Source organism: Lampris incognitus, chromosome 18 (assembly GCF_029633865.1).
Source record: "Lampris incognitus isolate fLamInc1 chromosome 18, fLamInc1.hap2, whole genome shotgun sequence".
Lineage (NCBI taxonomy): Eukaryota > Metazoa > Chordata > Actinopteri > Lampriformes > Lampridae > Lampris > Lampris incognitus.
In genome coordinates this window covers 23,217,880-23,231,258 of record NC_079228.1, presented here as the reverse complement: position 1 = coordinate 23,231,258, position 13,379 = coordinate 23,217,880, and the positions used below count along the sequence as shown (strand labels likewise).

At 45.4% G+C, this 13,379-nt stretch overlaps 1 protein-coding gene across 1 annotated transcript; it reads left to right on the top strand.

Annotated features, from left to right (window-relative positions):
• Nucleotides 1-7,443: 7,443 nt before the first annotated feature.
• Nucleotides 7,444-10,196, top strand: trhrb (thyrotropin-releasing hormone receptor b). The gene is made up of 2 exons (XM_056297996.1): nucleotides 7,444-8,262; nucleotides 9,771-10,196. Exons 1-2 carry the CDS (start codon nucleotides 7,483-7,485, stop codon nucleotides 10,194-10,196), a joined length of 1,206 nt encoding a protein of 401 aa, XP_056153971.1. The 5' UTR covers nucleotides 7,444-7,482.
• The last annotated feature ends 3,183 nt before the right edge of the window (nucleotides 10,197-13,379 follow it).

Genomic DNA, 13,379 nt, shown 5'->3' with positions numbered 1-13,379 from the left:
AACAATTCCCAGACGGCCCATTTTCGGAGTACAAAGCACCCTAAAAAAGAGTCTCCTTTGATACTCAATTCAAACCATGTCAAATCCTATATGCAGGCGAGGAGGGATCGCTGTTCCGGAGCCCCTTATAAAAATCTTCCAGTTGCAGACTGATTTTTCTCTCTCTCTGCACAACTCGGAGCAATGGAGCATATGTATAAGGTTTAGGTAGCCATAGGTCATAATTACAGAACGCTTCAGTGCCCTCACCCACCGCCCAAGTGCATATTTACTGTTTTGTAATTCCAAGGACACTGACGCGCTTGGGTAATGTGCACGCTCTGCTAGCTGTGAATTCGGTGGTTGAAACCTTTTGAGACGGAAGAGAGAGCATGGTGTCGTGCTACAGGCTGTTTGTAGCATTTCGTGGCACCGAGGACGTGGAAGGGCTGGTTTAAAGCAACAGATTACACAGCCGTACAATTACATAAACCCTGCAACGCATTGACAAATATATATCATAGAGATCCATTTTGGAATTTGACATTACATGCAACAACACAGGCCCCTCTTCCATTACATATTCTGCATGAAATGTCTGTGCAAAACTTGTTTTTAGTTTCATAGATTTTCAACTGTGTCATTTTGGACTGTTAGTGCAACTCCACAACACTAAATCTCTCACATCTTTTTTTTTGTTTTTTTGCTGACCCTCTGACAGCACCTTATTATTGATAGTTCAGAGAGCTGTACCAGAAAGATTCAGGCACCCTTAACCCACACACACACACACACACACACACACACACATCCAGCACAACAGAGAAGGGCCTGAGGATTACTGGCAGCAGGCCACTGTTACGCATCGCACATAACGTGTTCTACATGCTAAAATTCAGCTGCACAGGGAAGGGGAAGACGATAAGACATCAGACAAACGAGTAATCGAACCTTATAGTGGGGATGAGTTTATTGCAGAAGGGTAGCTTCAAAAGGCCTGGATGTAAAGTGGTGCATGAGAAGCAAAGTGTCAACAATAAAGGCCGCCACCGCAGAGAGGGAGGCTCGGCAAAAGATAAAATAAACAAAAATATTCATCAGGCTCTGCCATTAAAAATACATCTGCACAGGGCGACACGAAAGAGTAACCCTCACCACTCCTGCGGTAAACACCGCCACAGCGCCCTCGAGCAAGGCTTCGAAACCAGTGGGGTTTCTAAGTGGCCGACTGAATAATAATGTGGCATCGCTGAACTCCTGGCTGATAAAGTGGGGATGTTTTCCAGGCGGCGACAGTAAATAGGACTTAGTCGTTTGAATGTATACCTGCAAATAAGGTTGGAAATGGCTAAAGAGGAGATGGCTAAAGAGGAGATGGCTAAAGAGGAGATGACGCGTTGCTGCTGAGAGACGTGTCTTCTGTGAAAAGTCCCACACAAAACCCGAGGAAGTGTAGTTCCGTGGGATGCATGTCTAGTAGCGCCGCGCCGTTGGTCATGATTCAAAGTGATTTGTTGTTTCCTCAAGTGATACCCCTACCAGCAGGCCCGGCGTTTTATTTACGCCTTTTGGAGAAGTGTGGCATTTCGCACTGATGGATCTGCTGTGAAATAAGGACCGACTAGAGCCAAGAATAGCTAATGGCAACCTGGCAGCAGCGGAGGCAGTGGCAGACGCCAGTGCAAGGTTAGCCTAGGACAATGGAAATGTGCAGAGCTTTGTGTCTCCCACACCGCGAAGTCAGATGGCCTTTGAGCAGGGGAGGGGTGAGGGGTGGGGGGCCTTTGACTTCGGACTCAACACACACACACACACACACACACACACACACACACACACACACACACACACACACACACACACACACACACACACACACATCCTCTGGGTGCTCTGTGCTTGCTCCTGCTGTGGTAGCCAACCAGGGGCAGGGTGCTTAAGAGCTGACTCAAGTTTCGATGTTAAGCTGAGCTGAGTCGTGTTTTTTTCCCCCTCCCTCTGTCTCTCTCCCTCCCTCTCTCTCTCTGCACAACAGCAAATGTAAAGGATATTTTGGATAAGGGTTATAATCGGGCACATCAACACATAAAGTGGGCCAATGTCACAAACAGTGAGGACGTGCACTCCACCCGTGTCTGTGAGCTTCGCGTGCTAAGCAAGAATTAGTTTGGCCCCTGTTCATCCAGGGGGAGGCTCGCCGCTTTTTTTTTTCCAGCAGCACCCTGTTTCACACGCATCCCGAAGCCTCTCACGTTCAGCTACTGTCGGACACTAAGCTGCACCTCAGGAGCGGCTGCGGGGTCACATGGCGTGTGATTAGAGAAATCCGGTTGTTGCTGCCTGGTCTCCACAGCTAGATTTCCCCGGCTAATGATGAGATTTGAACTAGCAACCTTCACACTTCTCATATGTTCGGCTGCGCCTGCGCCGATGTGTGTTGTGTGAGTCCGGGCAAACACTCAGAGGGTGTCAAAGACAGAGTGCTGACTTACAGCTAGGAGTAATGTCTGTCACTGGGGTTATGGACTGTACCCCATGGAGTATTTACCATTAATTGAACCGGGTCAGGGCTGCAAGCCTGGGCAGCTGCTTCTTTATGGCTGACCTTGGCGCAAAGACATGTTGTGTGTGTGTGTGTGTGTGTGTGTGTGTGTGTGTGTGTGTGTGTGTGTGTGTGTGTGTGTGTGTGTGTGTGTGTGTGTGTGTGTGTATGGAGGGGTGGGGGGGAGATTTATTTCACAGTAAAGTTCTTCTGATTTACTGTATGCTGCAATTTATTGAGCTTGTCAGGCTCGGTGTCTCCACTAATACTTGAGCTGAAACACAAAAAGTTTCCACAGTCAGGGTATAATTCTGGTCAGGCTGTCTCTAAGTTTTAAACCTGCATTTTCGGTCTGGTTTTATTGTGCCCCCTTGCGAGCGTGCGTGCGTGCGTGCGTGTGTGTGTGTGTGCGCGCGCATGCGTGTGCGTGTGTGTGTGAGAGAGAGAGAGAGGGAGGGAGGGAGGGAGGGGGGTAGGTAGGTTGACAGGCCTTCTGGCTCCTTTCTAAATTGACATGCCACAACGTCCGTTAATCATAGTGGACAGGGGTCATTTTACCTCATAAAGTTCTTTTATGTCACCGCCGAGCTATTAGTCAAAGGACTCGGGAAATTCATTGCCTGCTTTTGCAAAAACAACGCGATATTTTTTTTTGCGACAAATACTTATTTTGATGTATTGTACAATATGGCAGCTGCTCTGTGTATAGAATTGCATTAGGCGCAGTGTAATGGTAGTGATAACTCAGCGCGGTGGCTGCCGTGCGGTTTGTGGTCCTTTCGGAATAGATGGATATAGATTAAGACACACATAAATCATCAGCACACCATCCTGTTTAGTCAATGAGACATGTAACAGCATGGAATATGGTATACTACATTATATTCCCGGCGTCACCATCTGTGCATTTAAAGTTATGCGTCCGGAAATAGAATTCATTCCTTGGGAATTCTGCCTCTCGTTGATCAATAACACAATGGCATCAGGATTGTCTCGTGGATGCCAGTTTATGGTCTGAGCCTTCTAGCATTATATCAACATATTGACAAATCTGTCTAAGCTCACAGATGTGGGTTTGAGTAAGTTCTGATTGATGGGCTCCCATTAACAGTGTCTTGCCTCAGTTTTTGGTGCTTTTATGGTTTGTCCTTAGGGTGGCAGTAAAACTCTTTCACTAATTTGCTTTTCATGGCAGCTCGCCCTAACTGTTTTCTGGGATCTGGCCCACCACCATGATACATTTACGAAGGAGTTGGGACTTTCCAAGCTGTGTCAGGTTTGTGACGCAATATCATGAATGTGCAATGTATAACATCTTTACTTTCATTAGATACCTTAAGAATCTGACTCTGGAAGCCGGGGTGTCTATCTTTTCTCTGCTGCGACTGTAGCTTCAAAATATTCATTGGGTGGCTTCCTTCCTCCACTAGACTTCAGCCCTTTCTGCTTGTCCTGTGTTCATCTTTAAATGCCATTGCTGCTGCGGCAACCCGGTTTCCCACCAGGGACCTCCGGATCCAAAAAAAGTGATTTGCAATGACGGTGTTCAATGTTTTGAGTGGTGGGATAGTACAGGAACATCTACAATTCAACATTCAGCATTCGTAGACCAAGAATCACCTTAAGGCCTGGACTGATTGTTGGTTGAGGCCTTATTTGGATCTTATTTTGCTGTGTACCAATGATCATGGGGATATTTTAAATGGTTCCTATTGTCGATCCTTTGGAGTAGACACTAACCCTGTTTAGGGGTAAGGTTTGATAAACCTCACCAAAAATCAGGGTCATCCCACTTAAAGCAACTTCTTTTACCTTAAAATAACAGCTTCTAAGCCATGTTGATGGTACACTGACCTGTGATAGGGATAATGGTGCCTCTTTCATTCTCACTCTGCACCTTGAACGCCTCTTTTGTTCCTAGGATGGCGAAGGACCCGCCCTACTCTGCCTCTGGTTGACTAATACTCGCTGCCTTCGTAGATTGGGTTGGTCGGTCGTTGGTTGGTTCGTATGAGGAGTGAGATTGGTTGGGGTTAGGGTAAGAATATCAGAGTAAGCCAATCAGAGGCAGAGTACAACAGGTCGTGACTTCGCCATCCTAAGAAAAATAATACCACTAGAGGGCGATAGTACCTGCTTTACCCAAGTTACATAGATGGAGCAAGAACAGGCGCTCGGGGTGCGGAATGGAAATGAAAGCAGCAGCATTCTCCTTATTATAACTCAGTGTACCATCAGAATGATTGTGAAACGTCTATTTTAAGGTAATAAAGTTGCATGATGTTGCTTTAAGAAAGTGCCGGTCAGACTTTGTGTTAAAGATGGTTGCAAACGATTTTTAGCATTTGTTCTAACCAGCTTGGACCAGGACCAGAGACTGAAGGTCAGAAATGAGAGACAGTCACTGTGCACCTAAAATAATTTATCATTCTTATTTTTGACTGACCAGCAACCTGGCAGCGCGTGAACTGCCATGATGCAGGAAAAATCAACCAATCGAGAGCTTACCTTGGGAGGTAGCTGGACTCGCGAGATCACGCAAATGTGTAACATGTTGTAACGTGTAACATTTTGTGTAACAAACCATATGGCGAGCCGGGTTAGTCGAGCACTCCAAGCACCTTAAAACCAACACCAGTATTTCCAAAGACATGGGCTCTTTTCATTTATTTTATGGACTCAGCTAGGTCTCAGGGCTGAGGGCTAAAATAATTTGAAGATAGAAAGGTCCTGTCATGTACTTAGCTCTGGGCTGAGAATGGTTTTAGTCTCTAGGCTGATCGTCTCATACTGTCAGCCTACAGTCACAGATGTACAATGACTGCGTAGGCTTCAACACCTTGGTGAACGATGCTTGGACAAAGACTGGACAGGGTCCAATAATAGTGTCTCTCTTACCACTAGAATACAATTCTACCCCATCTGTTGTCCTCCGGAAAAAGGCACTGAAGATAAAGTTGACTACTCACATATACTTTATTGTTCTGTGGGTGAGTGGATTCGGGGAGCGGGGGGCGTTGGTTATTCCCTGCAGTTCCGATCCACCTGTTGCTCGGAAGGGACTGCTGGCAACTTCCTTGCTCACAATAACACAGTTACATGAACAACAGTGGAGCGCTGGCGAGATCCTCGCCACTCTCTCGGCCCAGTTCCTGTTTGAATGTGCACAGTTGGTGTGGGGGAGAGAGATTCTCCACCTCCACAGTGTTGCGGTGAGGACAACAGGCAACTGAATTCTCACGAGTGACGCGCGAAGGACAACATACAATTTCAAACAGGGTGAACACCAAAAAACAAACAAAATACAAACAAACAAAGAAACTCGTCTTTTGCTAAAGAAACGCTGTGACGGACCTCGACGTCGCGCGTGCGCGCGCGCGTTTCTTTTGTTTATTTGCTTTATTCTCAGCAGGCAATTTACCGCCTGACATGTTTGCAAGTTTATACATACATACACTGTGCTATTACACTGTAACTACACCGCAGGGAATTCGTCACACCATGTTATAACATCGGAGTAAATCCATTATACATCCGCTACTAAGTAACGTGGGACCCACACAGTCTACGTTACGTCAGCTAAAACTGCAAGTGAAGACATCTCAAATGCACAACAAATTACCTGTTGTCAGTGTCTTGTACTTTACAGTACTTATATTAGTAATGAATGGACCGGAGACCAAGGCATAACGTTGACCTTTTACTAGGCATATCTTCAAGTCTCAACACTCGCGCATGCGCGCTCATTACATATCAAAACCTGCTCACTACAGTCAGCCACTCATAACAAGTTTGGATCATTTATTTATTATTTCTCGTTATACCAAAAAAAAATTTTTTCACGACCCTAATTTCATGCAAACATTGTGCGCTGGCTTCATTTGGAAATGCATCCACTAGTAAATGGGGTTCAACATAAAAATGCCCATGTCTCAGCTTGCGTTGTCCTCTATGCAGCCAAAAAAAATAAAAAAATGGAAGAACACGTCGAACATCGACCAGCTTCATCTCATCCTGCACCTCTTTTCATTATGCTAATGAGCTGCCTGACGAGGGGAAATTGTCTTCAGACTAATTATGTAAGTGCATTTCTCTTTTCACAAAAAAGTTGCCCTGAACTGCCCTGTGAGACACGTACTACATCATCCATAAAGCTTATTTTTTCTTTTCTGGCACATGTGAAATTAGTCTTAATTTGTTTTACTTAACGAAGTTAGAATCTCTTCTTCTTTTTTCAAGGAAGATGGCCAAAATGCAGCATCGAGACAGACAGAGAAGTTGTAGTCCAGTACAACGATGCGTAAACTGAAATGTGCTTACAACGTTTTGTAGAAAAAGAGGCATTTAACAACGTACAAATGAATAAAGTATTTAATTCTTGATTCTGATATAATGGGCCTAATAATTTAAATGAGCAAGCAATAAACTAAAATAGGCTGATGAAACAGACTCTTGGTCATAATTGTTATTATTGAGTGGAAAGTTCAGACGACTTTTCATTTGGCATGATCTCATGCCGCCAAATCCCGAGATGCGTAAACTCGCATGCGTAATAAGCGGTCGTGTCCGAAGAGACAGCTCAAAAGCAGAAGCAGGTCCTGTTCTCCATTCAGCCCCTGTCTCTCCACACCGCAAGTGCATGCGCTCTTATCCAGCGCAACAGAAAAAGGTGGGAGGAAAAAAACGGCGACGCATCGCTTTTACGCACACGTTAACGATACATGGTCAGGGTATTTCATCAGTTGAAGGGAAACTTGGGCACCTTGATGGTGTTTAATGCATATGTGGTGCATATCAAACGTTTTGATACGGTTACGGAGTCTTCGGCAGCAACGGACGCCCTTTAAGACTCGTAGAGTCCCCGAACCTGCCGTGCGTAAAACCTGGCTGGCTCTTTTGCAGAGTCGCCACTCGACGCTGACAACCCATTATTTGATTTCATTGTATTACGACCAACCGAGATGGAAAACTTATCGGCTGCTCAGGAGCTGAACAAGACTTTGGGGACTTGGATGGAGCACAGCATTCAATACAAGGTGATAAGTAGTTTATTAGTGTTCGCGATATGCGCCTTCGGGATAGTTGGCAACGTTATGGTCATCTTGGTGGTGCTCACCACCAAGCACATGAGGACACCGACGAATTGTTACCTCGTCAGCTTAGCCGTGGCAGACCTCATGGTGCTGACGGCGGCGGGCTTGCCAAATATTACGGACAGCGTCTTTGGATCGTGGGTGTTTGGACACTACGGGTGCCTTTGTATCACCTACTTCCAGTACCTGGGAATCAACGCTTCGTCTTGCTCCATCACTGCTTTCACCGTGGAGAGGTACATCGCCATTTGCCACCCTATAAAAGCCCAGTTCCTCTGCACCTTGTCCAGGGCGAAGAAAATCATCGTGTTCGTGTGGGTTTTCACCTCCCTGTACTGCGTGATGTGGTTCTACTTGACCGACACGGAGGAGCTCCTCTACGACAACGTCACCGTGGTGGCCTGCGGCTACAGAGTGCCGAGGAAGCTTTACATGCCCATCTACTTCTTCGACTTCGGCGTCTTCTTCGTTTTGCCGCTGCTGCTCTCCGCCATTCTGTACGGGCTCATCGCCAGGATCCTATTCCTGAACCCCCTGCCCTCGGATCACAGAGGGAGGAGGAAGAGCGGGAACAGCAACGCCGCATTCAAACAGACAAGTTGCAAAAACAGCCGCCACTGCAACTCCACCGCCACCTCCCGCAGACAGGTATGGCGAACGAACAGGTGTCGCGCCGAAATCCGTGACCGCTCAGATTGCGTCACCCTGCCCCTTACAACGCTCCATTTCGGCCACCCCCCACCCAGATGCGAATGCTAATGTTCACCACAACAAACCCACATCACACATCAGCTGTCTCCAACCCAACACCCAAACTTAACCATCTTGAACTTTAGACGTAAAATTAACCTTATCCAAAGTGCCGTTTCCTGGCTGAAAGAGAGCGTTTTAGTGGAAGGGTCACATATTCCGAAGGGTCACAAATTTTGGTGTAACAGCTGTCAGGTCCTTGGCACGTCCGAAATACACCTGCTGCAGTTTCACACGTCGCTTTCACGAGATTCGAGATTCAAGATTAGACACTTTATTGGCACACAAACTGAACTGATTGGGATCTGTCTTAATTTGTTCACTTAAACACAGACAAACACATAGAACCACTCACCTATAAAGCACGGGATACATTAATCCAAGATAAATAAACCGATAAAATCCAAGCCATGAGATAAAATGATCATGAAAATATAAATCAAATGGGTGGAATGAAATAAACTGCAGAACACCATGGATAACACACCAACACATGGGCCAGAGTTGTGTCCCGTAGGTGTCCCCCTTTATAAAATACCTGCAGTCTCCAAACTTTGATCACAAGTTGTAGCGTCTTGCTGAGATCGATACCGAGACATTGTCACGAAACATGGCTCGGAATTATACGCCTTACAAGATTATGGGTGGCCAGAATCCATGATCTGGATCTAAAAAGAAAGAAAGAAAGAAAGAAAGAAAAAAGATGGGGGGGCTCGTTGTACATTAGACATCAAAATCAGAGTGCAGCGATTTCCCCTAAATCTGATCAGTTTGGCATGTAATCCTTGCATAACTATTTATTTTACTGTCTCCAATGAGTAGTAGGAGACCGTAAGTTACAATGTCATCACAGCCAGCAGCTGACATTGAAGACATAATTTTCAAACTGTACTATAACATCATCGGGAAGTTTGTGCCATGCAAAATTATAAGTGGCCAACGTGCACGCTCTTGATCTGAAATGGGGGGAAACTGTAAATGTGGAATGAATGATCAATATTAGAGATTAACAACTGAAATGCCATCTTGGAAAATCTTTTTAGTCTGCAACGATTCCCCCTAAATCTGAACAGCTTGTTAGCAAATACTTGTTTCCTACTACAATAAATAGCTGGAAACTGGAAATTACGAATGGTGAATTACAATGTCATTGCAGATCTAAAATGGGGGAAAAGATTTAACATAAAAATCAGACCGTAAATATTGAAACACTATCTTCCTGGAAAATGTTCACACATTGATTTCCCTTAAATGTGATTTGTCTTTAATCTCAAACCATAAATGTTAATTGTCTTTTCAGTTATTTCTTTGTTGGCTGTTGATCCGGCTTCCTTTATGTCACATGTCCTCCCGTGGACACGTTATTGCATTGACGTTTCCCACATTTCCTCTTGTGGCCCTCTTAGGTGACCAAGATGCTGGCCGTGGTGGTGATCCTGTTTGCCATGCTCTGGATGCCCTATCGCTCCTTGGTGGTGGTCAACTCCTTTCTGGACCAGGCCTACCTAGACACCTGGTTCCTGCTCTTCTGCCGGAGCTGCATCTACCTCAACAGCGCCATCAACCCCGTCATCTACAATGCAATGTCCCAGAAGTTTCGCGCCGCCTTCCGCAAGATCTGCCGCTGTGGGCGGAGGGGCACGGAGAAGCCCGCCACCTATGGCGTGGCACTCACCTACAGCGTGGTCAAGGACACATCCTTGGTGGAGAGCACCGACCACTTTACCACAGAGCTGGACGAACTCACCGTCACAGATGAACTGCTGCCCGAAAAGAGCGTCATGTACCAGGACACGTGTGTCTATGGGAAGGTGACTTTTAGCAGTGGCTGAGTGATTGCATGAAGACAACAGGAGGGAAAAGGGGAACAGCCTGAAGGCCAGGGGGACAGCTATGGGGGAGTCCGTGTGGCATCTGCTGTGAACATTAGGACTTTTGAAACGATTGCTTAATGGAGTGGAACAGTGTTTCCTGAATGCCTGCAGGCCGACCTTGTCCCAGCTGAGCGGTGGTCCTCAAGATGTGAACACAGTGCTTACTGCCACCGATCCACAATGATGGTGTCTGACTCACCAAGACACACATGCTCTTTGTCAACACAAATGATCCGGCACATTGTAAATACACAAACCATAATAGCAGACAGTATAGCGACGACATTATCTTTCCTGGCACCGAAGCTTGTGAGACACTGAGAGCATATCGAAAGCACCTGCCTGTTAAGAGACAGGGACATACCTGTACCAATTCACCATCACTGATCATGAGTGCACGGTTAGCCTGCCGACGCTGGGTATTGATCTGAGGCTGACATATTTGTTCTCAGTGAATAATCAATTTTTACTTATAAAGCCCACTGCTTGAGATTAGTGTTTTGCAATGGCAAAATTTCAATTTCTACACCAATATTTGGCCTAAACTATTGTGATTTTTTTTTAATGTCTGTGTTACCCTATCCCCAGCTGTCCTGGCTATACTCATTAGTTGAGGGGCAGGCAGCCCTGCGGATGGTCAACATGGAGTCCCACCTGAACCTTCCATAGAAGAACAGTCTGTATTTTCTCTGTGAAGGACCTTTAAGGCCTCAAGTATAATGGGAAAACTGCGTCAGGACACTTAATGCCGTCTATGCTCTGGAGATGGGTTACACCGTACAAGGTGTCTTGATGTCACCAGATGTGGAGCTCTTCCACAGCTTCGACAGACAACGTCCACAACAGGCTGACTATTACTGTCCCATTGTCCGTCAAGCACTCTCCAACAGTGCACATAAATAGATAACGACGATAAACAAATACAAATAAAGTTTATTACGGTGTATTGTTTCGTCCAGCAGTTGTAAATAATTGTTCTAAAAAAATCGATTTCACCTTTCAGCTCTTCATTTCAGCCAGTGTCCTCAATTAAATCAAAAGCTGATCATTAACTGTGATTGCAAACCTCCATATATTATACAATCTAAGAAGGTTGCACAGAATATGGTGTTGTCGAACATGAAGTATGAACTACCAAACACACTTGAGAAAAAAAATGCAGATGCCCTAAAAGTCCCATGTGAGCACTGAGGATTCATCTGTGTAGAATAGAGATTATTTCAAGTTGAGGCAAAAGTACAACTATCATTTTGTGCAATGTTGCCAATGTGTAGTGGCTTTGCAAAGGCATCAGTTTTGCATGCTTGCTTTTAGTCGTGCACAGTCTAGCGGTACTTGAAAGCACGGTAGATAGTGGCTGCAGACATGCTATCTTTAGAGACATGGAGGTGGCGTGGCATTTATGGCCAGATCAATGACTTCAGAGGACAGCCTGCCACATACGGAAACAGAATCGGGGAAGAAGCCATAATGATGGGAAATAAATCACTGACTGTGTTGTAGTGCTGGGCAAAGTGTTCCCCGCCAGGATTTCCCCAGTGTGGCTATTATTGTTCCCATGACTGTACCATCGTATACTCTGAGCATTGGTTGAGTAATGATTTATTATGTAGCCTATACGATCCCTGGGTAATTTTGAAGTCACGTTGTTGTCGTTTGTGCTGTGTGTAATGGAGAACATAATTGTATATTTTGATGGAACTGCCGTTTCCATTATCGCCCATCAAAACAACGTGGAGCATTACTTCCGATGTGTTATTTGGAAAATGTTGCCTTGGTCCTGCTTTTTAAACGAATGTGATCTTGTGAATGCCTTTGACGGTCATCAAGAAATTGTTAATTTGTACATTTCTCCACTATGATACAAATAAATTTGGTGCCATTACAGTTCCCTTTGCAGTTTTGTATTATTGAGATCAGTAATGGTTTGAATGTGCCATTTTTAAATCTTAAAGAAAGCTCCTGCTTCTCTGTTATAGCGTCTTCCACGGTGGAAATTCTCATTGAAATGAAAGTCCAGTGCATCTGTTCAATTTCCACAAACTACTCCGCTCCTCTATAACACTGATGACTTATGCTAAGCAGATGCTCTACTTTTTTCAAACCAAATGACAAAAGGGGAAGAGTTAAACCAAACTGCTCTTCCTGGGCATTCTTTTCTTCTTTGAGGATTTAAAAGACCACAGACATGAGATGAAAGTGAACAGGCATTTGTCTGTGGGGAGCCTGAGGACAAAGGGAGAGCACAGGAATATTTAACTTTCATCTTTGGTCTTCAGTAAGTGTTGGTGTGTCATACAGGAACCGAGTCATCTCATTATTCTAATGCACCCATTCTACCTGGTTCAAGCTAAACAGTATTTTTAACCTCTACTGCATCTATAATGGGATGGTTTTGTTTAGTGTGCATGCCTTTTCAGCAGAAAAACCTCTCTGCACAACCTTATTCAGTCTACCGGTAGCAGGCAAAATGACAGAAACACCCCAATGAGTGGAGACTCTGGATGTCTGCATTGTTGATACTACACACAGTACGCAAAATTTAGTATGCGTGACATTAGAATGCAAATTTAGTGTGTGAATGGTAAGTGTGTGCATACTACATGGCTGAAAATAATATATGTGGCTCATGGTCACGAAACAGTCAGAGCATCCCATAATTTTTTGGACCTTTGATGTTTCCATGGAAACACCCAGCCAGTGGAAAACTTTCCAAAAGCAAAATGGCAGACAACAACAGAGTATATTTTTGGCAATGGCCATCTTTTTTTGAACAAAAGCATCCGGGTAGTGTAGCGGTCTATTCTGTTGTCTACCAACACAGGGATCCTGGTTCGAATCCCTGTGTTGCCTCCGGCTTGGTCGGGCATCCCTACAGACACAATTGGCCGTGTCTGCGGGTGGGAAGCCGGATGTGGGTATGTGTCCTAGTCGCTGCACTAGTGCCTCCTCTGGTTGGTCGAGGTGCCTGTTCGGGGGGGGGGGCTGGGGGGAATAGCGTGATCCTCCCACGTGCTATGTCCCCCTGGCGAAACTCCTCACTGTCAGGTGAAAAGAAGCGGCTGGCAATTCCACATGTATCGGAGGAGACATGTGGTCGTCTGCAGCCCTCCCCGGATCGGCAGAGGGGGTGGAGCAGCA